General features: G+C 59.6%; 1 protein-coding gene across 4 annotated transcripts; it reads right to left on the bottom strand.

The window, feature by feature from the left end:
• Nucleotides 1-3017: 3017 nt before the first annotated feature.
• On the bottom strand, nt 3018-25836 carry CBS (cystathionine beta-synthase). 4 transcript variants are annotated; one of them, XM_074347116.1, is made up of 18 exons: nt 25718-25836; nt 23638-23726; nt 22176-22392; nt 21855-21987; nt 18909-19015; nt 16639-16773; nt 15129-15208; nt 14874-15008; nt 14294-14363; nt 13009-13100; nt 12116-12241; nt 11421-11505; nt 11032-11137; nt 9550-9627; nt 9309-9443; nt 8524-8632; nt 5649-5733; nt 3018-3833 (listed from the first exon to the last, which is right to left on the bottom strand). In XM_074347116.1, exons 3-18 carry the CDS (start codon nt 22243-22245, stop codon nt 3670-3672), a joined length of 1710 nt encoding a protein of 569 aa, XP_074203217.1. In that variant the 5' UTR covers nt 22246-22392; nt 23638-23726; nt 25718-25836; the 3' UTR covers nt 3018-3669. The 4 variants fall into 4 exon arrangements, with proteins under 4 accessions (XP_074203217.1, XP_074203270.1, XP_010964864.3 ...); XM_074347169.1 differs by lacking the exon at nt 21855-21987 and adding an exon at nt 5206-5247 and having other exon boundaries at nt 25718-25826; XM_010966562.3 differs by lacking the exons at nt 21855-21987; nt 25718-25836 and adding exons at nt 5206-5247; nt 24591-24742.
• Nucleotides 25837-26388: the final 552 nt, after the last annotated feature.

Below are 26388 nucleotides of genomic sequence, written 5' to 3'. Positions count from 1 at the left end.
CCAGGCCCCCAGCAACACTGACGCAAGCCCAGTGCCGTCAGGGCCCCTCGGGGTTCCCACTGCCTCGGTGAGGTTTTCCTTCTCAAGCGGGGGGTGGGGGGGTGGTTATCGTTTACAGCTTTTTATGTGTCTGAAATACTGCATTAAGCTCAGCAGTGTATTACGCAGAGTGAACGAAGTCCACTGTCAGAGGACAGTTTGATGGTTCCACAATACAAACTCACGTGCGTCTCCTGGGCTGCGGATACGGGACCACACTTGGGGGGCTTAAAGCAACAGACCTGTCCCCTCACAGCCAGGCAGCCAGGAGTCTGAGGTCACGGCTCGGGGGGCGTGCCCCCTGGGAAGGCTCTGGGAGGCGCCTTCCCGCCTCCTACATTTCTGGGGATCCAGGCGCCCATTGGCCAGTCTCGCCCTCCAGTCCCTGGGCCGTGGCCGCCACCTCACCTTATCTGTGGGTCTCACATCTCCCTCCGCCTCCCCTGAGATGGACGCTTTTACCGCGTTTGTGAGGGCGTCTTGGCCTCGTCTCAAGAACTTCACCTCATCTTCAACCTGCAGAGACTTCCAGACAAGGGAACGGTCTCAGGGTCCTGGGGTTAGACCTGATGCCTGGGGGGGCCTGTTACTCCTCCTACCACAGTTCTAGTGAAAAACAGATTTTTTAAAAACTTCTCCGTTCTCAGGCCAATCACCCGATGCGTCACTCCGAGAGGTCGCAGCACGTGTCCCGCCGGCTTCGCGCAGCCCCAGCCCCTCCCAGACCTGGTTTGGGAGAGAGGCCTCCGCCTGCCCAGTTGTCTCTGGGGGTGCAGTGGCTCTTTGACCAGGGGTCCGGGACGGCTTCCCGCACAGCCTGGCAGAGCCAGGAGTCCCCGCGGTGCCTCCCATCCACCCCCCACCCGTGGATGGCGGCATGGCCTGCTTGTGAGCCTCAGCTGCCCCCCCAGGGGTCCTGACAGAGGAGCGAGGCCTGGGCCGCAACAGGCGGCTTTTCCCGGGGGCCTGCTCCCCGGGAAGCAGGGATGGAGGGAGGCGACCAGGACAACGGGGCAGCTGTGAGCCCCACAGCCCAGCACAGAGCCCCCAAGGGACCACGGCACGGTCCCTGCTGACAACTCCCCACACAGGCCGGAGCGCCTGCAGGAGAAAGGGCGAGGCCCCAGGCTGCGGCTTCAGTGCGTCCCAAAGCCCTGGGTCCCATCGCAGTCTGCAGCTGCCCAGCCCTGCAGCCCTGGGACCCCTACTCCGTCGTCCTGGGGGTGCCTGTTGTGATCTCGCCTGGTGGCGTCCTTGTTTTCCTCCTTCGTCTTGGTGGGTGCATCTTCCCACTTCCCCAGACCACGGAGGCCCCTGCCTCGGTGGGAATGTCGGCGCCCCCCCACCCCACCCCCGGCCCAGGGCTAAGGCAGGTGTGCTTGTGCCCGGGACGTTGGCCGCCTTTCATCCTTGCAGATGATTCCAGGCCACGCTGCCTGGCCTTGCAGCCTCCATGGCTGGACGGAGAGGTCGGAGGCTCTTCCCGTTCCCCGGACTCCCTGTGAGCTGCGTCTCCCCACCGCACCTGAGAGCTTTTCTGGATCTTCTGCTCCCCAGTGACCTGACGCCTCACGGCCGTGCTCTGCGTCGGGTCCTTCCCCGCCGTTGCTCTGGGTTCTGGGTGGACCCTTCCAGTCTGCAGACCGGGTCCTCCAGTCGGGGCGGCTTCTTGAGTTACTGCACAGGTGGTTTCCTTCCCTGTCTCTTCTTTTGTTTCTGGAATTCTTACCAATCCGATACCAGAACCCAAGAAACTCTAAGGATACTGAGCACAAGAAACACGAGGAAAGATCCGTCAAGACACATCGTGATTCCCAAGCCACTGAAAACAAGGGAAACCGGAGGACTCACACTTCCCGACGGCAAAACTTACCACAAAGCCACAGCCATCGAGCGGCGCGGCGCTGGCACAGGCCAGGCACGCACACCAGCTGAACAGGACCGAGTCCAGAAAGAAACCCGCACGTTTCTGCAGCCAGCTGGCTTCCCACGAGAGCGCCAAGGCCGTTCAGCGGGGGAAAGAGCGTCTCTTCACCCAACGGACAGCCACATGCAAAAGGATTAGGCTGGGCCCTCGCCTCACACCACGTACCAAAATCGACTCGAAATGGGTCAGTGAACGAAATGTAAGCGCTAGAATTTTCAGACCCTTAGGAGAACATGGCTTAGCTTTGGCAATGGGTTCTTAGATATGTGCCAAAAGCAAAACAAAAGGAAAAACAGATAAACTGGACTTCATCACAAACAAAACACTTGTGCACCAAAGGTCAGTGTCAAGAAAGGGAAAAGACACCCCAAGGAATGGGAGAGAATATTTCCAAATTACGTACCTGATAAAGGTCTGGTGTCCAGAATATTTAAAGGTCTTCTGCAGCCGAACAACAAAAGACAAGCAACCCAACTTAAAAATGGGCAAAGGACTTGAACAGGCATTTCTCCAAAGAAGATACACAAGTGGCCAAAAAAGCACATGAAAAGATGTTCAACATCATTCATCAGCAGGGACATGCAGCTCAGAACCACAGTGAGACACTGCTTTCCACCCACTAGCATGGCTATAAAGAACAAAAACCAGAAAATAAAAGTGTTGGCAAGGACGTGGAGCAACCAGAACCTTGGTGCACTGCTAGTGGGGATGAAACATGGTGCAGCTGTGGAACAGTTGCTGTGGTTCCTCAAAAACATTAAACAGAATTATCACGTGGCTCAGCAGTTCCAGCCTGGGGTATATAACCAAAAGCACTGAAAACAGGTGTTCAGACAAATACTTGTGCACAAACGTTCATAGCAGTACTGGTCACAGCAGCCCGAGAGTGGAAGCAACCCAGATGTCCATCAGCTGGTGGCTGGTGAGCACAACGGGGTCCGTCCAAGCAACGGAGTATTATTCAGCCACAACAAGGAAGCACTGGTTCCTGCTGCAGCAGGAGTGCACCTCAGAAATACCGTGCTAAGGGAAATACGCCAGACACAAAAGGTCACAGATTGTACGATTCCTTTTATATGAACTATCCAAGGCAGGTAAGCCCGTGGGGACAGACAGGGGCAGACGAGCGGTGGCCGGGGGCGAGGAGGGGAGGGGAGTGACTGCTTACTGCGGGGGATGTTTTGGAACCCGACAGAGCTGTGCAATACTGGGAGTGTCATAAATGCTACCAAAGTATACATTTTAAATTGATTATTTTAGGTTATGTGAATGTCATCTCAATTTAAAAACCTCCAAACACTCAAGCCACTCCACCCGACCCAGCCCCGAGGGGACAGCGCTGAGAAGGGCCGCTGAGCCGACCCAGCCTTCCTCAGCCCCTTTCTGCGGCTCCCGTCCTGGGCTCCTGGAAAAGGCTCTTTCCTCTGCCTTTCCTCCCCCGCCCTGGTCCTGCTGTGGGTCCACCGCCCACCTGCCCGGCTGAGCTCTCTTTGAATAGACTTGCTTGTGGGAACATTTTTAGGAGAAAGTTAAAGAAAAACACATCTGATGGAAAAAACCATAAATAGATTCTTTCAGGCAGCCAGGCGTTGGCAGGGGAAGCCTAACCTTTCTGCCGGCCCCGGGCTCCGCGCTAAGCGTCCTACACCTGCTTTCTGCTACCGGTCGCGACAGAGCCGTGCCCGGCGGCAGGCGGTTAGCAGTCACGGGGCGGGCTGGGCCCCGGCCCCCATGCCTCTGGGCTCTGAGGTGCTTCCTAGCTTTGTCTTCTGGTTCCGCTCGCGGGTGGCCACGAAGTTCAGCAGGTCAATGGCGCTGACAACCCCGAACACTGTCTGCCTCTTACTGGCCTCCCGGTGGCTGTGGTCTGAGGAGGGACAAGGCCGCAGGTTTAGGGGGGCCTCCGCCCGGGCAGGTCTGAGGCAGCCGCGCCCACCCCCAGGCGCCGTCGGGGACCAACCCCGCCTGCTGCCCTGAGCCCAGGTGTCCCAGGGCGGCACCCAAGGCAGCCCAGTGACAAGGACCGTCTCCCCCGACACCAGCCAAGTGGGCTGAGCCGCAGAGAGCAGAGTGCTGACTCCTCTGAGCTGTGCCCCCTGGGGCTGCCTGAGCGGTGCGTGGTCTCCCTCGGTGCCCCAGGCTCGAGTCCCAGCACTGCTCACCCCCACCACCAGCAGCTGGCGTCTCTGCCCACAGTTCCGTCTGCAAACCCACGCCTTTCCCTCAGACTTAGAATGAATGCCCCTGGTCTCCCCCCGCCAGCCTCCAAGAGCAGAGAGGGTGGTTGAGATGGTTAATTTTCCACTTCAACTTGACTGGACCCCGAGTGCCCTGAGAGCGGTCAGACACCATCCTGGGTGTCTCCAGATGGTGTCAGTGCCTGGTTGGAGGGACCTAGTAACACAGATGCCCTCCTCAGTGCAGGGGGCGGGGGGCCGTCCAATCCGTCGAAGGCCGGAATAGAACAAAAAGGCAGAGCCTCCAAGAGTAAGAGGGGACCAGTCCTGCCTTCGGGCTCGGGAGGGAACGCTGACTCCTGCCTGGGCTCGAGCCCGCCCAGTCATGTACAGATCTTGGGACTTCCCAGCCTATCAGCCAGTTAAGCAAATCTCTCTCCACACATCCTGTTGGTTCTGTTTCCCGGGGGAACCTGGACTGAGACAGTGTCATGGAGCACAAAGAGGGCCGGCAGAGCTGAGCACGGGTGGGAGACACCCAGGTCTCATCCCATTCACCAGCCCCACATCCCTGTCTGTCCCCCATGCCTTTGGGGCAAAGGTCGCACAGGGTGGGGGTGGGGGAGGCACAGAGGGGCCTGGCATCCCACTGGCCTGCTTGGAGCACCTCAGGAACTTTTGGGCAAAGGGGAACTTTGGAGAAGCTGTGCGCCCCCCAGGAGGGGGCGATCTGAGGGGCCTCCAGGCCCCCCAGGGGACACCATCCAGAGCAGGGTTGGCAAACTTTCTGTAAAGGGCTGTGTGCTCTGTAATGACCACTCAGCTCTGCCCACACAGCACAGAAGCAGCCGTGGACCTGTTTTCAGGCATGGCTGTGTCCAAGGAAACCTCACTTACAGACCTGACTCTGGAACCCAGGTCGGGGTGTGTGGATGTTGAGACATGAGTTGACGTGACATTAAGGGGAGGGAGCTCCCAGCCCGGCTCGGGACCTGGGGCCTGGACGCCCTCCTTTGCGGTCAGGGGCTGCGATGCTGAGCACAGCCGAGCGGGGGTACGTACCTGCTGGCCCCCCCACCACTCCTGACAAGGCCAGGTCCCGTGCTGTGGAGCCAAGGACGGGAGAGGGGTTAGATGGGGCACCTGGGCCCCAGGACCAGCCTTGGCAGCAGAGTGGTCAGGCCCCAAGGCCCTCCCGATTCTTGTGATTTCTACAGCCCTTGTCCTCGCCCAGAACCAGGACATCCCCGGTCTCTGGAGACACAGTGAGGAGGCCCGGGAAGGGCCCTGGGAGCAGGTTATCAGCCCCACGAGCTTGTTGGGGGCGGGCACCCATGTGGACCCTTCTGGGATCTGCACCCAAGGCTGGGGGTGGCTGACGGTCAGCACCTCAGACTCCCCAGGCTCCCTGTGAGCTCATGGCAGGAACGTGCACACGGAAGCTGGGCGCTCAGTGGCCGGCACTCCGGCTCCCAGCACCCCGGCCCCCAGAGAGCCCCACTTACACTGGATCTGCTCGTGGACCACCAGGACGAAGTGGTCAGTCTCCAGGATGTGTGAGAGCTTGCCCAGCGGGTCCGTCAGGAAGATCTGGAAGAGAAGCCACGGTCAGCACTCACCAGCCAGCCCAGCCCGGCCCAGCCCAGCCAGAGCCTGAGGCCTGCTGTCCCTGCGGTCCCCGTCTGCCAGGCCCTCCGAGGAACGGAGCACCAAGCAACAGGAGAGGCTGCCTCCCTCCAGAAGGTTCTCTTGGACCTCTTGTTGATTTAGACACTGAAGGAGATGTGACGTGTGTAAAAGGACACTTGGATGAGCTGGAAGGCTCCGTGCATACTGCTAATCACAAGAGCCAACTGGGGCAGCTCCCCACGTGTGACCCCACCCGTGACATTCTGGAAAAGGCAAAACTCCTAAGATCGGTGGTTGCAGTGGGTCAAGGACGGAGGGAGAAACAGGAGGGAGCCAGGATGTGGGGCCACACGGTGCGATGCTCTGACAAGACACGTCACCGCATGCGTGTCACGGCCCACACAGCTGCAGAACCCGAAGACTGAGCCCTTGTGTCAGCTGGGGACGTCAGTCACTAACGACGTGATATCCATCACCGTCGTAACAAATTCTGGATCGGTGCAAGAGGCGACGGCACAGGGCTGTGAGGGCGGGAGCGTGGGGGCTCCCTCCGCACCATCTGCTCAGCAGACAGAGTGAGAACTGGCAAGGGTTTTAAAAAGGACATCGAAGGTCCATCTTTCGAAAGAAAATAGAACTGGACTCACCCGGCATTCACGGGAAGCGAGTTCCCAAGATGGGAGAGGGGCTTTGGGGGGCACAAGACAGAGCAAGTCTGGGGAGGGAAGGTCAGGGGGTGGGGTCGGAGAGACCAGCCACTGCGCAGGAGGGGCGAGGCTGACCCCCACCTCCAGACCCACCACCCCACTCGGTCCACAGGTGTATGTGGGTCCACGTGGAGCCACCCCCTTCCTCCCCACACACCGCCAGCGCCTGGCCCAGCTCACGCCCCAGACCCCGGAAATGCAGGGTGGGGGCAACCCCAGGGTCCCTGTCTCAGCCCAGCTGCCTTGGAACCCGGAAGTCGCAGCAGCCAGATGCCCGGGAGGAAGATGTTTGCTCTGGGCAAGAGGCTTAAATGGCCCTGATCTTGGTCTCTGCAATCACTTCTGAGGACGCTCTTCATCAGTTTAGCCCCCTGGCCGGGGGGAGCTGGTTACGCCCTTTCCTGACCTTCCACGTGTGAGAGGACCGGGCGCCTGGTGGTCCCCAGGGAGTCAGGCCTGGGGCGATGGAAGGTGACCTCCCTGCACTTGGAACTCACTTGAGGCCACAGTTCCTTTTACCAAGATCTTTGTGGCTTTAAACAACCCCCAGGGAAGGGGGCGAGCAGGAAGGTGGGGGTACAGAGAAAGCGGAGTGAACTTGACAGCTTGCCACTCAGCTTTTTCAAAGCGATGGAAACTGGAAAGGCTCAGGCAGCCTGGGACTCCACCGCAGGGCTCCTCCCGACCCGGTCAGGGTGCCGGGCTCCTGCAAGGGGACTTCCAGGAGGAGTCCTGTATCCCACATGCCTGGAGTTACACCCCAGCCCCAGGTGTCCCTTAGTGTCACCATGGCACCAGGTCCTCTGTTGATGGTCCTGGACCTAGACAGTCCTTTATGGATCCAGAGGGTCCTCACCCCCACAACCCTCACTACCATGGGTTTCCTGGGAGGGGCCGCAGGGGCTGGATGAGCAGGTGACACTGGGCACCGTGCTTCCCACTCAGTGACCACTGGGGCCAGGACAGCTTCTTGGAGCTTACACTGTGGGGGGAGGGCAATGAATGCTCCGAGAAACACTCCCAACGTGCTAGGTGCTGGGCCCTGGGGTCAGGGAGGCCAAGAGGAGGGGGGCTTTGAGCTGAGACCTACAGCTGGGGTGTGGTGGGGGGTGCCAGGTGGAGACAACTGGGGTAAAGGCGGCAGGACAGAACTGCCCCTTTGAGAACCGGGACAGGTGGACTGGAGGAGGGGAGAGAGCTGGGGGTCGCAGCATCAGGACACTCTCCAGGGGGGCTGGGGTTGACAGGGACGGACAGGACCCCACCTATGCCTCCTGCAGTCTCTCCAGCTGCGGGGAGTGAGAGCCCGGATGAGGGACCTGCAGGGACCACCCTAGAGGTGGTGGCAGTGGGGTGGAAATGGCGAGAAATACCAGATCCTGGCAGCATCTCAGCTCCGTGTATGGTGGGGAAGAAGGAAACCCAATCCATTCCGAGACCTGGGCTCAACCCCCTTGCCCTTCGAGTGTAAAACAGCCACCAGCTCTCCACCCCCTTCACTTGGGGGTCAGTCGAGGAAGGCACTGCCAAGTGTCAGGTGTCGGGGGCCACGAGGCTGGGGACTGGGGCTGCCCCGACTCCACCTGCCCTCAGGGACACAGGCCCACCACAGGGTGGCCACCACCTCAGGAGGACCACAGGGTCCGAGTGGCCCCGCACAGCAGGGCCTCCCAGCTCTTGTGGAATCATCGGGTGTGCCCAGTACTCTTAAATGGAAGCGTGCGCAGGACAGGATCAGGGCGCGGCGCCAGGGAGCAGGGTCAGGCCAGCAGACACCTGGCTCGGCTGGACTGAGGGTCTCTGGGCTTGCGAGTGACCCTGGCATTGCCCGGGTATGGACTTGGCGAGCCCTCACCCACGTGGGCCCCTCCCCAACCTGGGCCTCTCGGTTTGCAAAGCTGGGGCAAATTCTCAGATATATGGGTCTGATGGGGTCCAGCCAGCACTGGCCCAACAGATGCCAGGGAAGAGCTGAGGGCCAAGCCCTGCCTTCCAGGACGGAGCTGGTCTCAGCGCCAGCTGCCCGGGCGAGTGGGGCTCGCACCTGCTTGAACTGCCTGGAGACGACTTTGCGAACTTGGTCCGACGGCCGCACCTTCCCCGCGAGCAGGGACGACAGCATGTTCCCCAGAGTCACCATCCCCAGGACAGCCCTGGGGAAGAGGGGACGGGGCAGGGGTCAGCACGGGTGCCCCTCCGCCTGTGAGACAGCAGAATTCAGCACAGCCGCCCTCGGGGTCGAGCGTGGAACTCTTCTTAGAATTCAACCACCGCCCGCCCAGGGTCTCCGTGTGGCAGGAGCACAGCAGCGACCAGGTGCCCTGCCTTGACACCGACTGTCCAGTGCAGGGAGACAGGAACCCACGCCCTTTGGGTGTCTCCATTCTGACTGGTGTCAAAGGTGAACAACTGGCCAGTGTCCCAGGACACAGGACTTTCAGGGCTGGAACTGGACAGTTCTGGGAGAAACTGGATGGTTGGTCACTGTCACCAGGGCATGTCTGCCATGGCCTTCCACTGTTAGGCACGTCCTCAGAGCAAGGCCAGGTTGCTATACCCGGCTCCTGTGCACACACTGGGTGCAGTGGGGTGGGACCAAGGCGTTAAGGCCCAGAGGATTAACATGAGCAGCCCCCACCCTGGCCAGTCCTCAGGGACCAGCGGTCCAATGCTCTGAGCATCTGTATATACAGTGGCCAAGGTCAGCCAGCCAGCTTTGGGTGCACCAGGCTGCCCGGCCCGCGCTGCAGACACAGGAGGGAGGGGCACAGGCCGCAGGCTCCCGGCAGAGCCCAGAGGGCCGAGCTCTGGGTGGCGGCGGAGACTGACCCCGATTCGTCCACCACGGGCGCCTGGTCGAAGCCCTTCTCCCGGAGGATCTCGATGGTGTGCTCACAGGTGACCGTGGGCAGCACTGTCAGCGGAGCCGACAGGCTCAGCTCCTGAACTCTGAGGTGCCACCACCTGAGGGGAGAGGGCACGGTGGGGGCTGTGAGCCGGGTCCCGGGAACTCAAGCCCCAACCACGTGGGTGGCTGCCAGGAGTGGTCTCTGCAAAGAGGCGCCCTCACCATGGCTTCTTCACCGTAAGGTCCTCCTCCTTCATGAAGCCCTTCTGCAACATCCACTTGTCACTCAGGAACTTGGACCTGCAGCCGCAGAAGACACCAGGCCTGGCACAGGGTCTCACCACTGCCTCTGCCCACACCGAGGGGACACGGTTCTCAGAGAGAGAAAGTGCAGCATTTCTGCCCAGACCCCAAGGGTCCAGCAGAGACTCCACGGGGCTGGCTGGAAGCTCCACCAAGCGGCCTGAGAGCTGGACTCCAGAGAGAGCCCCTAGGGAGCTGTGGCCGACGGGGGCGCCTGGCCCACCAGGGCCGCACGAGCTCAGAGAACGGGAAGAGGTTCTGTCCCGGGTACTGTGACATCCCGTACCCCTGCTCAGGGCTCCCCGGGCGGCCACTTCCCTGGCCATCCTCACGTCTGCTCTAGCTGAGTCCCACCTGGGGTCAGAGGGCGCCAGACCATGCCTTGGGGGCTGCCAGGGACCTGCCCTAAAAAGGCAGGCGAGGGCCAACCAAGTGTGGGTCAGAGATGACCCACAGACCCCAGGACCAGACGCAGGTGCAGAAGACACGTGTGCGCACACATTCATTCACCCACACTCCCATCACACACACGTGTGTGTACACGGCAGGCCAGCCAGGCACATGGAGAGATGACCGTCTGTTTTCATGCACCGAGTCGGGGAGGCAGGCGGTGCAGCTCAGGGCAGCTCAGCAGGGGACCCTGAGGTGACTCGCCCCCAACTGGAGACCCAGCCTGGGACATCTGAGCTCACCCAAGGTGTATAAGCTGCCGCTCCCGAGCCAGGGAGGAAGCTGGAGGATCCAAGGGTCTGTGAGGGCGGTCTTTAGGCCCCTGCCCCCTCCCTCCCTCCCTCCCTCCCTCCCTCCCACACAACACCCTTGGCACTTTCAGCTGGTGACCTCCGGCAGGCCGTCAGCCCAGAGGACGGGAATTCAAAGCGGAGGCTGTGAGCTGCCACGTGGGGAGAGGGCTTGTGCGGGTGTGCAGAAGCAGCACCATCAGATCGAAGGAGCCTCGGGGGCCGTGGCTCAGACATTGCACAGCATGTCCCCAGGCTGCTGACCCCAGCCAGGGTCTCCTCGGTCAAGGCCAGAGGGTGGGTGAGCCAGTGGGTGGTGGGCAAGGGGCGGGGACCTGTTCTGAGGGCGGCCCGTCTTCCTCCCCCTCCTCCTCCCTTGGCTGGAGGTTAGGCCCAGAGAGCTCAGAGAAGCAAGGGGGCCAGAGGGGTGGCCCCTTGGGGAGGTCTGTCCGGCCTGTCGGTGCGGGCACTGACTTCAGAGGCATCTGGGAGCCCCGAGCCGGGGACGAACAGGCTGAGAAAACGTGAACTCCCGGGACCCCCAGCCTGCCTCCTTCCTGCCGTCAGCTGTCAGCGCAGACCCCCGGGGGCAGTGACAGTGACAGCTCAAGTGCTGGAGGAAGCGGAGGGGGAGGGGCAACAGAGGGGGAGCGCGCCTCACATGTAGTTCCGCACGGAGTCGGGCAGGATCACCACGCAGCGCTGGCCCTCCTGCAGCTCCCGGGCGGCCTTCACGGCCACGGACATGGCACTGCCGGCACTGCCACCTGCCGAGAGGGCCCGGGGGTCAGACCTGCCGGGGCGCAGTGTGCAGCTATGTGTGCAAGGGGAGGAGCTAGGAGAACGTGTACGTTCTCCTCGATACCACGGAGCCTCACGCCTGCTCAGGGTTTCAGAACCAAACCCTCACCCGGAACCCCAAAGGCTTGGAGCAGATGGGGGGCAGGCGGGTGGGGCAGCCTCAGAACGAGGGAGGGCATCCTCACACGCTGGCCTGGAGGCTGGCGGAGGGCAAGCAGCCAGCCGCCCGCAGCCCGGCGCCCCGCTCACCGCACAGCAGCCCCTCCTGCGCGATCAGCATGCGGGCGAAGGCGAAGGCGTCCTGGTCGTTGCTCTTGAACCACTTGTCCACCACCTGCGGGCGGCCGAGGGCAGGCGGTCAGCCAGGCGGCGCCGGGAGCTTGGCACTTGGGTGGTTCTGGGTAGGGCGGGCAGGGAGCCCACCATCTGGTCTGCACCCTCCCTGCCGGCCTCAGCCCAAGTGGCCGCGACCCTCCAGGGGTGTGGCCTGGCCCCTCGTCTGGGATCTGGGACTCGCTCTGCAGACCCAAGGCTTCCCCCGCCTCCGTCGAGCACATTGTGCGCCTGGGGCAACTAAAACTGCGTGCCAGCCCTGTTGCATGGCCACGCTCCTGGTCTCTCGGGCCAAGCGTCCTCTAGCATCCTCACAGAGAGCCTTTCCTGCGGTCCCACCGCCCACGTTGGCCTGCTTGCCTGCCTCAGCTGCCTGCTCCCTCCCTCTGCAGGGGCCTGATCTGTGTGCAGGCTGGACGTGCCACCCCTCCCCCCCCACAGCGGCCTCCGTATCTGCTCCGTGGGGCCACTGCACGCGCTCATCATGGCCACAGGACTGCGTGTACCAAGTCTTGGCCCCCGGGACTGTGCACCAGGGCTCGCTTCTCTGCTCGTGGTCAGCGGGTGCAAGGGTGCGACCTCAGGCTGGGCCTGTCATTGCCCCCGCCTACCGTCCGGTCCAGCACTGTGGGGACAAAGTCATAGCCGATCCCCTCCACCTCGTAGACCGTCTGCTCCGTCCGGTTCAGCTCCTCGGGCTCTGCAAGGATGGAGCCTTCGGGGTCCACCCCAATGATCTGAAGAGCGGGTGGCGTCAGGGCTCACATCTGGGAAAGTCTCACCTGGCCGCGTGCGGCTATGCTTGGGGTGAGGGCCCCCTGCTGTTCCCCGGTCTCAGGGGCAAGACTGGAAGCCCAGAAACCCAAGCCTGGCACTGGGAGGTGATGAGGCAAACCCCAGCTCCGGGCACTCGGGGTGGGTGGCTCGAGGCTGGGGAGGTGGCCTCCTGGGATGCCCCCCACGTGCAGGGTGCCCCAGGACAGCCTCGAGAGATGACCCCTGGGACAGCAGTCTGGGGGCAAGGGGCGGTGCTGGGACTGCCCTTCCCAGACGGCACAGAGACAGGCTGCAGGGAAGAGCCACCAGTGGGGCGTCTCCCTGAGCCCCTCCCCAGGCCCACTCAATTCCAAATCCAGGTGCCCGTCCCTGGCTCTCAGAGCCCCTGGCAGGGCAGCCGCAGGACATGGACCTGAGTGCTTATGGCTTCTGGAATGATCCTTCGAGGCCACCCAAATTGACTCCCCCCCAACCCTGGCTCATCTGGGGGCCCGTCGTGGGCTGCTGGGCCATTTATCTCCAGGCAGGTGCAGGCGCGCCCACCGTGTGAGACACAAGGCTGTCTACACAGAAATGGCAGGGACGAGAACCTTCCGCTCTACCCAACGCCAGAGAGCTTAACGATGAAGCTTCCAACGGCAGCGCAGGCCTCGGGTGGGAAACGCGCTCACGTCCAGGCCCACCTCTCCCGGACAGGGCGGCACCCTCGCAGCCCCGGGCCGCTCACCTGGCACCCCGGGCACTTCTCCTTCAGCTTCCTGGCGATGCCCGTGATGGTGCCGCCCGTGCCCGCGGAAGCCACCAGCATGTCCAGCTTCCCTGAGGGGGAGATGCTGCGTCAGGGAGAACGTTCTCGGCCGGCCGTAACGGCCAGCCCACCACTCTCAATAATGTGCAAAAACATACTCAAGCACACGGAAGACGGGTTGTCAAAAAGCTCTAAAGAAACTGTTCTCAAATTTAAAACCTCTGATCACAGTCCTTTATCTTTAAGAGGCGTTGACAGTGACAGGGACCCGGAGTCCTCACTGAAGTCTTTGCTAAAGGACAGACGCCACTGAAATCCCTGTCTGTCCTGAATCTGTGAGTCGTAGGTAAGGTGGCGTCCTGTGGGGGGCAGGGCACTGGGCTGAGGGCTGAGCCCGGGAGCGGCCCCTCACACTTTCCTGAGCTCTCCGGTTTTGTTCGACGTGAGTAAGTGGGCTGAATTATGAAATGAACTGGCATAAATCACTCAGCTCGGCTCAGACATCGTCTGGGCTCTCAGGGGGCCCAGGGACCAGCTCGGGCACCTGCAGACAAGTCAGCACGGGCCCCTGTGATGAGGCAGAAAGGCTGGTTTTGCCAAATGAGAAGATTCTCACACATAAAACCTGGGTGAGCAAATGCCCGGACTCTGCTGCCTGGCTCCCGGGCACGGAACGAGGTGCATTTAAGCCAACATCAGGCTCCAACAGGAAGCCAAGGCGGGTGCCAACCCCCTGGAACTCGTCCTGAAAATCTCTTAGGGAGATGGCCCATCAGGAAACATCACAACCCCAACCGGCCTTGGCACCAAATGTGTGGAGAGGTTCCAAGATGCCTCCTGTCCATACAGAGTAGGACGTCACCACCCCAGACCTGGAGATGAGAAAACCTGAATGTTGAATTCAGTGCCAAGTTGGGGCTTGATGCCAAGTGCCAATCAGCAATGTGACACCCCTGCTGTGAGCCCCGTACCAGCCTGGGACACACTTGTTCCCTGTGCTCAGGAGCTCCTATAGGTTTGGAGGAAAGATGGCTAGGTAAACAAAGACGGTATGTTTGATATTATAGGAGAGGCAAGGGCAAAGTCCAAGAGAACACCATAGAGGCCGGAAACTGCTCTAGGGAAATGCTCTAGAAAACATTTTATAGAGAGGGGACATTTGAGCTGGGTTTTGAAGGATGAGTAGGAGTTTACCAAGGAGAGGGTAAGTAACTTCTACACTCCCAGTCAAGATGGACAGCAGGGTTAGGCTAGAAGTACACACCGTCACACTGCTGCAGGATCTCCTCGGCCGTGATGTCATAGTGGGCAAGGGGGTTGCTGGCGTTGCGGTACTGTGAGAAAAGACAGCAGAGGAGCCATGTTCAGGTCGATGCACAGAACTGGCAGCAGCCACAGGGCGCCAGGCAAACAGCTCAGCGCAAGCCGGAGAGGATCCCAGCAGCTCAGAGAAGGACACAGGCACCTCAACAGATGCCAAGCACTAAGACCAACTCTCCAGAAGACGCGATTTCTGAATTAACCCAGAAGTGGAACAAGTGGCAGAGAGCTTCCAGCAAGAAGCTTTTCATGTCTGATGCCTGTAGAGAGCGTCCCAGGCCCTCTGCAAAGGGCCTTCCAGCCCAGTGTGCGGAGCGGACAGCAGAGGCAACAGCCTGGCCGACCCCGCTGGCTGGGGGACCTGAACGGGCCGGGAGCAGCCAGCGACCCCGTGCCAGCACCTCAGTCACCTCTGCAGCACGCGTGCAACACCACCCCCAAGCCCCCACAGAGCCCCCCCGGGAGGGCCCCACTGAGGTCCCAACCGCTGGGCACCTACTCGCCCCCGGGCCCTGGCGCCTCACCTGGTCCAGGATGTGGGAATTGGGGATCTCATTCTTCAGCCTCCAGGCAACCCCTACATGTGACTCGGGGGAGTCGAATCTGGCTTGGGTGGGAGTTCTCACGATCTCAGCCCCCAGGGCGCGCAGGACATCCACCTGCAGAGGCACGCTGCGGCCTTCATTGCACTGCCAGGCCTGCAGCGCGGGGACGGGGGCCCGGGAGACGCCCTGCCCCACACCTCCCCAGCTCTCCGCCCCCAGCACCCCAGGCCCCACCTTCTCCGTGCTCATCTTCTCTGGCATCACGATGATGCAGCGGTAGCCCTTCACAGCGGCAGCCAGAGCCAGCCCGATCCCTGGGGGCAGCACATGGGGTGAGGGGGGCCCACAGCACCCCCCCAGACCCGGCCACCCCCGGGAATGCCCAGGGGAGTGGGTGCTGCAGGATTCCCAGTGCCCAGCATCACCCCCTTCCGCCCTCACATGAGGGAGAAGGGCATGTGGGGGCAGAGACAGAAAAGCGAGTGTGCCCAGAGAAAAGCGGGGTGCAGCACTGAACCCCGATTCCTCAGCTCTCACTGGGTGCCTGGGAGGGAACAGGGGCAATGGCAGCAAATGCGTGGAGCTCGCTGTGACACGGGGCTCGTCCAAGGAAGGGGACCCCGAAGATGGTTAGAGGTTGGTGCTGCCACTCCCATCGCGGGCCCAGAGCACAGGCCAGGGCTGGACTCCTCCTCCTCTGTTCCAAACGGGTCAAGGCCACTGTCCAGGGCTGAGGGGGCACGGCCACCCCCGTGGGTCTGAAGACAGAGCACTGAGCCAAAGAGGAAGATTCTGGAGCCTCCAGATATCCCAGAGTTTGCCCTGCTCGGCTTCAAACTTGCTTGGGACCCATGACCCCTCTCCAGGTTTGGATGAGGGATGTCTGTCCTGTGCCTGGCCCTCTGCTGTGCTCTGGAAACACATAACTGGTCTGGTTTCAAGGTTCACAGCTGAGAGGAATTTGCTTCAGGAGGAATCGTGCCTTGGGTCTTGTCCACATCTGATTTAGGTGATATTTAGATGATACTTAAATGAGACTTGGGACTTAGCGTAGATACTGGAATGGCTGAAGACCCCGGGAGGCTGTACAGATGGGGTGAATGTATTCTGCATTCAAGAAGGACATGAATTCTGGAGGCCAGAAGGTGGAGTGTTATGGGCTGAATTGTCCCTCCAAAATTCATGTGTTGAAGCCCCACCCTGCAGCACCTCAGAATGTGACTGTAATTAGAGATGGGTCTTTGAAAAGGTGATGAAGGTTAAGCGGGGTCATATGGGTGGGCCTTGATCCCATGTCTGGTGTCCTCATAAGAAGAGATCAGGACCCAGACGCACACAGAGGGGTGCATGTGAGGACACAGGAGGAGATGGCCATCTGCACACCCGGGAGGGAGGCCCCAGGAGGAACCAACCCTGCCAACGCCGTGATCTTGGACGTCCAGCCTCTAGACTGTGAGACAATAAATGCCTGTTGATTAAGCTGCCCAGGCTGTGAGACTTATGACTGCAGCCACAGGAAACTAAGACAGATTTTTACTCCCAGGGGTAGTTGCTCCTGTAACAGACTCCGACGTCACAACGCAGCCCGGACAGCAAGACGTCGGAGACAGCTGGGCGGGGACGCCCACCTGCACATGGGCATCAGGTGCTGAGCAAAGCGTGCAGGGGAGGGCGGGGCCGGACACGGCAGCGCAGCGGCCGTGGGGCCCCTGGGCCGGGGGCTCTGGACTGCTGCAGCACCCACCTGTGTTCCCCGAGGTCGGCTCGATGATCGTGTCCCCGGGCTTCAGCGTCCCCTCGCGCTCGGCGTCTTCGATCATCCGCAGGCTGATGCGGTCCTTCACACTCCCGCCCGCGTTGAAGAACTCACACTTGGCCACTGGGAGCCAGAGACCCATCATGAGAGAGGAAGAGACCCCGCCCTGTCACCTGACATGCCCCAGGATGGAGGGACAGGTTTGGTCCTTGCTGGTCCTAAAAATCATCACGTCCCCATCACCACCTCCCACACCTGCACCGGATGAGGGTGCTCAACCATGGGAGCATCTCCCACCTGCCCATCCCACCTGCCGGGGACCACGTGGCAACTCCAAGTGAACGAGACAGAGGCACCCCAAGGACTCTCTAAAGGGGTGGCTGGAGCAGAGCCACACCCCTGGGGGGCAGCAGTCTCAAAATGGTTTGCTGGACAAGCAGGGGGCGGCAGACAGCCCGGCCAGACGACCTGATGACCTGAAGCCACGGCTCCCACCCCCTCACACAGGCCAGGACCCGCAAATCCTCCACACCTGCCTCTCACTGTCCTGCCCAGGAGGAGCCCCTCGCCAGAGATGTGGGGATCCCCGCTATCTCCCCACCCAGCAGATTCCATGTCCTTTCCTGTGCCTAAGCCTTCGCTCTGGCCTTCTTTCCTTCCTTCCTCCCTCTCATCTCTTACAGATACGCAGAGTTTGTAAAAGGGGGAGATACTGCACCAAACGTGACTGGAAGGATGCAGGCCGGCCTACAACACCTACAAAACAAGCTCCCTCCTGGTCTGTCCTGGTTTCTGAAATCCCACAACTGCAGACAGACTTTATCCTCCTGCCGGGACAGTGTGTGTGTGTGTGTGTGGCGGGGGGGCTCTCGAATGTCTGACCGCTAAGGAGGCCTGCGCCCCAGGACTCCTGCAGGTCACACAGCACTTGAGTTAGAAAATTCCGTGGCGGCGAGTACAGCTCAGCGGCAGAGCGCGTGCTTAGCATGCATGAGGTCCTGCGTCCAATCCCCAGCACCTCCGTTTTATAAAATTAATGAATTTAATTAAATAAGCAATTTAGAAAATGAATATATGTGTATGACTGGGACATGATGCTGTACACCAGAAATGGACAAATTGTAACCGACTATACTTCAATTAAAAAAAAATTAACCCTCCTCCCCAAATCCTACGGAGGCCACGGGAAGGCCGGCACGGACACAGGGACTCAAGCTGATCAGCCGCGGACGAGCCACGTAACCAAACTGAGCCTTGGTTTTTCCATCTGTAAAGCTGGCGCAGTAAAGCCAACTTCAGGAGCTCCTGCCAAGTTGAGCCACAGCAGGTCCACACCCGCTGGGAGCTCGCTGATGGTCTCTGTCCCCTGACGGAAGAGCACAGAGCCGTCAGCAGCTCTCGCGGGGCCGCGCCCGTGCAGCCTGAGCCCCCCAGAGCAGAGCCGGGGGGTGGGCAGTGCTTGGGGCTGATTAGAGGATCCTCCACCGGGGGTGGGGGAGGCTCCGGCGATGATGCCTCTGGGGTGCATCGGCCACATGGCCTCGGTCCCTCCCCTCGGTGGGGCCGACCCCCTAGGACCCCCGTGCTCTCTCCTCTCCAGCTCTCGGCCCCAGCAGCACCGGGCCTGGTCCCCCTCCAGGGCCTCCACTCCTGCCGCTTCCTCTGGGACAAGGCTGGCGTCTACCTGGGCTACATGCCCTGGAGAACAGTGACTGGGAGGTACACTCCACCCTCCTACGTTCCTGGAAACAGCTTCCTGCACAGAAGCCCCTTCCCCACAGGACTTGGGCAAGACTTGAGGGTGACCCGCTTGTGTGCCCAGTACAGGGCCAGCCCCAGCCTCCAGATTCCCCCTCTTTGTCTGATACACGAGAGATGAACAGTCTGTTGAAGCTGCGAGACAGCCACCTCCTGCCCAGCTGACAGCTGAGATGTCAGCCCACCCACAGCACGTCTCCTCCTCCTCACCAAAGTCCAGGACGCAACGGCCTCACTCTGCTGCGGGGATCCCAGCCTCCTCTCCTGCAGTTTCCAGCTTGGTTCTGCCCTGACACCTGCCCGAGCACGCCCCCCACTCCACGTCCGGGCCTCAGCTCACAGGCCACCTCCTCCCTGACACCAACTCTTGAATGGGCCGGGTCACCCCCTAGCTGACCAGTTGTGTGTGCATCCTGACTCCACCTGAGGTCATCTCGGTCACATTAATGCACAACTGAGGGTCAGAGGGGCCCACAAGCCACGCAGGGCAGGGTACTCACAGAGCTCACACTTCAGGCCAAAGTTCCTCCCAATCTTGTTGATCCTCACCATCGGGGTGTCCCCAATCTTCTTCAGGATATCTGGCAAGATTTGGGGGGATTTTGCCCTAAAATAGAGTAGCCCATGATTACCCAGAAAAATAAACCAAAACGGTACCAGTCTTGGAGTCCAGCATATTCTTTAAAATAAATCAAAAAATAAATCCAAGAACTGGTTTTTACAAGGGATCTGGGTGGTGATTACACACATCTACACTTGGTAAAAGGTCACACGCTCATGCACGGGCAAGCACGCCCAAAACCTGCATAAACGAAGGTACTGAGTTAACAGCTGGACCAATGTTGCTCCCCGGGTCTGAGAACACACCGCGGTGGGCCTCCAGGCTCCGGGATACCCTTTTCATGGGTCACTGTCTCCTTCCACATTCTAGTGACTGGCCTCTCACCAGCAGTCCTTCCAGCTGAGAAGCTGGCGACCGGTGACAGGAGGGTGTGGGACAGCCCAGCTGCTGCTCAGCTGTGAGCAGACTGTTACACCCGCATCCTCTGAGTGGCCCCAGAAGATGTTTCCTCCACCATCACCCTCAGGGACTGACCGATGCAAAACCCACCCTCTGCCCGTCTGTGCCAAGGATGTGCCACCAAAATCACCCCAGAACAAGCCAAGCTGACTTGCACTCCAAGAAATGCAGTGCTTCCTACAGCCTGGATTCCCCATGCGCTGTCCCACGGTTCTCAAACCCGGGTGACCCCGGTCACCCTGCAGGAACCCATCGCCCCCACCTCCCAAGGTACTGACTCAGCTCCCCAGGAATACCACCCTCCACCTCGGGACCCAAACAGGCAGCAACACGGGCCAGTTGGCAAGGAGCTAACATCAGAGTCATGTTGGAGGCAGACTTGGCAAAGGGAGGTGTGGACGTTGGGGTGAGGGGAGAGCCTGGACCAGGGCAAAGGGCTCTGGACCCCGGCCTTGGAGGGAGACCAAGCCCTAGAGGCGACCCTGGGGTTGACTCATTAACTAGTTACAGCCAAGGCAGGAGAGTGCACACCTGGGATGGAGGGAGGCTGAGTCATCCTGCCCCAGCAGGGGCTGTAGGGGCCAGAGGAGGGTGAGGCCGGGCGGGGTGGGGGTGGGGGCGGACGGAGACAGGGTTCCCAACTCAGCACCAGGCCTGGGGGGCCGGGCAGAAAGTCCCCTGAGAAGCTTGCCTGGGGACATCAGGGCAGGCGTCAGGAGAAAGAATTTAACAATTTATCCCAAATGTTTTCACTGTGATGGCCCAAGAGGTTTCTAGGAGGGGAACCCCACAGCGTCTTAGAATCAACCTGAAATCCTTCCCGGGGAGGGGGCCCTGCCTCCCCCTCCCCTGCACGGCCCCTATCCCCACTCTGCTGCTCCCACCTTGTTCCTCTTTCTGAGCCCATCCCACCTTGGGACCATCTGGAGCCCCCTTCCCCAGATATCCACATGGCTGGCACTTTCTGCCTGTCCAGGTACCGGCTCTGAGGCCTCCCCAGGCCGCCAGGCCTCATCCCCACTGTGCTATCTCTGCCAGGACCCCCTAGGCCGTCTCCTCCTGGGATCTGGCCTAGAGTCTTCCTAGCAGGTGAGCCCCAGCGCGTCGGGCCTGAGCCCAGCTACCCATAGCCATGGGCCTGGATGGGGACAAGCAGCTTCAGGGCAGGAGAGCAACCCACCAGGGCATTTTAGGAGGGTCAGGCTTATACGTGAAATGCAGGTGTGACGCTGTGTCACAGCCTAGATAGGAGGGCGTCCTGCCCCCCCAGGCCTGAGCTAGAAGCCCCCCGAACCATTGGGAATCCCTTCCCTGCACACCCTGACCCACAGCAGCCACCCGGGCCTCACCCAGGCCTTTCACCTCCAGCTCTGGTTTGTTTTGGCAGCAAGGGCTCAACCTGTATGGCTGGCGGCCAAGCTGGCCTCCTAAACTCCCAGCATCAAGGTGCATTTAATCTGGGAGCTTCTGGGTTTGTACATTTTATTTCTGTCCATTGGCCCCACGGAGGAGCGCACCCACCTCCCCACGCCCAGTTCTGAATCTAAGTCAATAATCATAAATGTTGATATAGCAGTGCACACAGAACAAGAATCAGACACCTAAAAGGTGTATTCTCTGACTCATTTGCTCTACTCCCAGGAGGTCACACTAAGGAAGCAGAGGTTATCCTGAGATTTAGTAATCTTGACTTGCATTTCATGAAGGGTTAGGGATTTTTGCCTATTTTTTTCTTTCCCACTTGTTAATCTCCTGCACCTGGAAAGGGCCCAAATACAGCAGCTGTTTGTGCACAAGAAAGATGCACAGACTAAGAAAGAGAAAGAAAAAGATCACATGATATCACTCATATGTGGAATCCAAAAAAAAAAAAAAGAAAGAAAAAGGACACTATGAACTCATCTGCAAAACAGAAACAGACTCACAGACATAAGAACCAATCTTATGGCCACCCGGGGAAAGGGGGTGGGAAGGGATACATTTGCGAGTTTGAGATTTGCAAATGTTAGCCATTATATATAAAAATAGATTAAAATAAAACAAGCTTCTGTATAGCACAGGGAACTATATTCAATGTCTTATAACAGCCTCTAATGAAAAAGAATATGAAAACGAACGTATGTATGTGTGTGCATGACTGGGCCACTGTGCCGCACACCAGAGACAGACACACTGTAACTGACTCTACTTCAATTGAAAAAAAAAAAATGCACGGACTAAATGAACTGTGTTCTGCACCGCAGGTATTCACGGCGAGATGGCTGCAGACCCTGAATGCCCAACACAAGGCTTATAAACCGTGGCTTCTTCATCCCACAGTCTCGGTCCAACCACAGAGACCCCACGATGGAAAAATATTTCATGACCAGAAGTTAAGCAGGAAAGGCAGGCACGATCCTAATTACTGAAAAGTAAGCATTCTCACCTCAAACAGGAGCGTGCAGCCAGACGGGTGTGGGTTAGAAGCCTCACCGAAAGCGGTCGCTCTGGGCACGACCCGGGTGCATCCCTTTGTTTACTGAGTGTCTGCTTTTGGGCGCACTGACCTGGGTGCTGGGCTACAACGCAAGCAAGACTTGCCCTCCCTGAGCCTCCCACCCCCACCCACCATCCATCCCGAGTGCCTGCAAAGGCTGGAGAGTGGGGGGGCCCCCCTAGGTCCACAGGGCTATCTGGCTTCCAGGTACCAAACTCTTCCCCCCAAGGGAATGGACAGACCATCTTATGATCATAAATAGGGACTTACAGGGCAGCGTGGTGATGTGGAGAGTCGCTGACAGGCTTGCCCAGCTGCCAGCAGCACCTGCTCGGGGCATCAGGACGGATCCACACGTGCTCTTTGGCTTCCTTGTCCCCCGGAGGCCCCTTTTCAAGGCTCCCTTTCCCCAAGTGTGCCCCTGAGAGGTGGGGGCACCCTGCAGCCCTCTCTTCCGCTTGGGGTGTCTCAGAAGGCATGGTGGGATCTGTCAAAGGTAAGGGGAAGAATGTGGTCCGTTTGGGGTCGTTTCCAAAAACCTGCAGAAGAGCCTGCTTTATGCAGTAGATCCTGGGAGCCCTGCTCACCAGCCTCCCTCCCCAGTGTGAGGCTCTGTTCCTTCATGTAGCTCAGCAGGAAAAGGCACCGCACGCAGGCACCGGCTGCTGTGGACCACGGCTCAGGGGTTCTCAAAAGGTTAAACATACAACTACCCTGTGGCCCAGCAATTCCACTCCTAGGCATTTATCCAAAAAAAAAAAAAAAAAAAGGAAACAGATATCTGCACACCACATTCACAACAGCACTGTTCACGGTAGCCAAAAGGTGGAAACAAACCAGTGTCCATCCACAGATGAATGGATAAACAAAACGTGGTTTAGCTGTACAATGAATAGTATTTGGCCATAAAAAAGGAATAAAGTTTTAAAATCTTCTCAACATGTGAGTGCATGCGCCACCCCCCCACCCAAAAAAAGCAGCTTGATAGCTTGATGGTGGTGTCCTTTCACAACGTGTATGTAAATCAAAACACCAAGTTGTACACCTTAAGTATATATATAATTTTTATATATCAAAGATATCTCAATAGAGTTGTTTTAAAAAGATTACACTTGGTTCATATCTGGGTGTCCCCTCCAAAAAAAATAAAAAGACTGCATTTATATGATGGAAATAACAAGAGGAAACTGGATATAATAAATGTATTTTTACCCTGAAAAAAAAAAAAAAGGAATGAAACATTCTTAGTCAAATCAGCCAGACACAGAAGGACAAGGGCTGTAGGACTCCACCCATGCGAGGGACCCAGAACAGGCAAAGCAGAGACACTAAGGGGTTAGGAGGGTCCCAGGTGCGGGGGTGGGGGTGGGGCACTGTTTAATGGGCAGAAAGTTTGTTAGAAATGATGAAAAGTTTTGGGTACAGGTAACGGTGATGGTTGCACAACACTGTGAATGTATATAATGCTACTGAATTGTACACTTACGAATGGTTAAAATAAATAGTATATTCGGTGTATTTTATCAAATTTTCAAAATTTCATGGAACCTTAAAATAGATGACAAAAAAATGGAAAAAAGAAAAAGGAACGGGCGCCCTCAAAGAAGAGGCGGCGGGGCTCCTTCTGGGTGACAAGGTGCTCTCTCATCTTCAGAAGCCCTTTCCTGCCTCCTGTGATTTTCCACACTGAACGGAAGATGAGTCCACAGCTGGGCACAAAGCCATCACTCACCAGGCTGAAGGCTGAAAATTCAGCACAGCACCAGCTCTGCAAGAGGCCGTGAAAGCTAAACGTAATAACGCGGTCTCCTGGATGGAATCCTGGAACACAAAGGGTATTAGGGGAAATCTGAGTAAGTATGGACACCGTTTAACAATAATGTTCATGAACTGTAACAAAGGCACCACACTAATGCAAGACGTTAGCATTTCCTGGAACTGGGCGAGCGTGGGGGCGGTCTGTGGGAGCCCTGTGCTGTGCGCTCTATTTTTCTGTAAATCTGAAGCTGCCACACCCCTCCCCCAAAGACCCCAGCTGCGCGAGTTTGGAAGTTCCCTGCAAGGAACTCAACGTGGGGGATGTGGCTGGGGCGGGGGGTGGTCTCTGAGTGCAGCCCCCACTGCCCCTCCGGGAAGCTGGAGGGACCCCAGCCTTGCGCGTCTGCCCCTCAAGGTGCTTCAGAAGGCAGTTTTACTGTGAAAAGGTCGGGTGGGCCAGGCGGAGCTGGGCTGAAGGTGCAAAGGGCTCCTTCCTCACTTGGAGGTGAACGCGGAGGTTCTGGGACCCGCCCGCCTTCTCTTCGAGGGCAGGCACCGGCCGGGGCACCGCCGCCCCCAGCAAGGGCAGAGGCAATCCCAGCTGGTTCCGTTTCTCCCAGAGCAGGGCCAGGTGCAGACCAGCGCCAGCAGGTCGCCCTCAAGGAAGGAGGAAACCCCCAAGGCTTGGCAATCACATCCCTTTCAAAGCCACCAGGCCTTGGCTGTGCTCCGCGGTAGCCCGCGGGGAGGTGATTCTTCCTTCTTGTAGAAGCGCCCCGGTCGTAGACCTTTCTCCCCACCAGAGGCCAACAGGCCGGCGGCGCCCTGGCTAGGTGGGTGCCTGCTGGGCCGCAGGACTGGCCCGAATACCACGCAGTCCGGCCCCGCAGACACAGGCAGCCCTTCGTCCCCTATGTGGCGACTTGCCTCGCCTTGCCTGGAGCAACCTCCCGAAAGGTAAGGGGTTGCTGGGAACACTGATGAAACCGTTCGAGTCTCCGTGGGATCCACAGGCACGCGGCGGGATGCTCGCTTGGTGACCCAGGTTCAAAACCGCGGACTGCGTCGCGCCCAGCCCGGCTCATAGCCCCGCGGGCACAGCGCCCGGCGCGCCGACGCACGTACGTCCTGGGGAGGAGGGCTCACCTGGCGCCGCCCTGCTGGCTGCCGCCTTAAAATGCCAAGACCCTCCTAGGGTCACGACACCTAGCACCCCGACCCCGGGCACCCTGCGCGCATGCAGGCTGCCCCAAGGGGGCCAGTTAGGGCCAAGGGTGCGGACGGTAGTAAACTCCTTCAAAGTAAGAGTTTTCAGGTGGGAAATCGAGACTACTGTGGATCTGGAGGCTGCTCGGTAACCCGGCCTTTGGTGGGGTGGGGGTGGCATTTGGGGATACAGTTTGGGAAAAACACCCCCAGGTAATCCTTGGGAGGCTAACTTTTGCACTCCCGCCCCTCCCCCTCCCCCTCCTCCATTCTCCAGCTTAGCCATCCGTCTTGCCTAGGGTTCGAAGTGGCGGTCGCAGGGCACCCTCCCCCACCCCCTTAGTTTGTGCCAGGGGCAGGGCCCCGCGGACCCCGCGCCCCCTACCCCCGAGGGCACCCACCTCCCGTGCCGCCCATGCAACTACGTCAGTATTTTACCCCACCCCCATCCCATACAACTGGCGGAAAAGAGCAATTTGTGAAACAGTCATTTCCCATCCAAAATCGATGATGGCACCATTACACTGTATCTCCCCCAAATTCCTCCCCGAGTCCCAACTCGACGCTCCCGGACTCGCGCCTCCTGCCGTCCCCTCCGCATCTGTGGGAGTTGGAGTGGGGGCCCTGGGACACGTGGGCTAGGAACGCCTGGCTTAAGGACCGTCTGGACTCGCTGTAGGGGTAGGGTCAGGGACGCGGGGCGCGCGGGGCCCGGCCAGCTCTGCGGCGGGCAGGTGCGGATGATGCAACTCCAGCCGAGGGGTGGGGCGGCCGGGACCCCCTGCCTGGACCCCAACCCGATCCTTCCTCCTAGCGGTGGGACGGGTCTCGCCCCGGCAAGTGCTCACCTGGACCGAGACCAGGGAAGAGTGGTGGGCTGGGCGCATCCGGGAGTGGTGAGCGTTGTCCCGGAAAGCTGCGACTCGGAGACGCGACCGGGGGGCTGGCGGGCTCCGCCGGGACCCGGCTGCCGCAGTGGAAGGAAGGCGATTGGCTGAGGGGCGGGGGCGGGAGTCGGCATCCAGCCAATCCCGAGTTGCAAAGCGCAGGGCCGCCGCCTCGCTCGTCCCCGCCCCCGCTCCGCCCCGCCCCTAGCTCCCTGCCCCCATCCCTCCCCAACTGCTGCACCTCGGGTCAGGACCCCAACCCCATCCCCCACTCTCCTTTGACGCAACCACCGTCCTGTGGTCCCTGTTCCCTTCTCTCCTCCCGCTCCCGGGACTCCGCCCTCCCTGCATGTCCCCTGCCTCTACCCCCTCCCCCGCCCCAGGACCCTAACCAGAACCGCGCATCCAGGGGCGTGCGAACGCTCTGTACCCATGTCCCGATTCTGTTTTACTTGGATAACCGCTTGCTCTGCGGGAGTGTAGTAGGTATTTACTGATGAGTTAAAAACGAGCGGTCGCAGAGGGAGGGACTTGGAAGTGCCCTGAGGATGAGCCTCAGCAGGGATCCTGCCTGCCAGGTCCCTCACGCCCGCCCTGGTCCCGCGACCACCGGGCACGGTTCTTTCTGCGGC

Source organism: Camelus bactrianus, chromosome 1 (assembly GCF_048773025.1).
Source record: "Camelus bactrianus isolate YW-2024 breed Bactrian camel chromosome 1, ASM4877302v1, whole genome shotgun sequence".
In the NCBI taxonomy this organism is placed as follows: domain Eukaryota; kingdom Metazoa; phylum Chordata; class Mammalia; order Artiodactyla; family Camelidae; genus Camelus; species Camelus bactrianus.
This window is presented reverse-complemented; position numbering and strand designations above follow the sequence as displayed.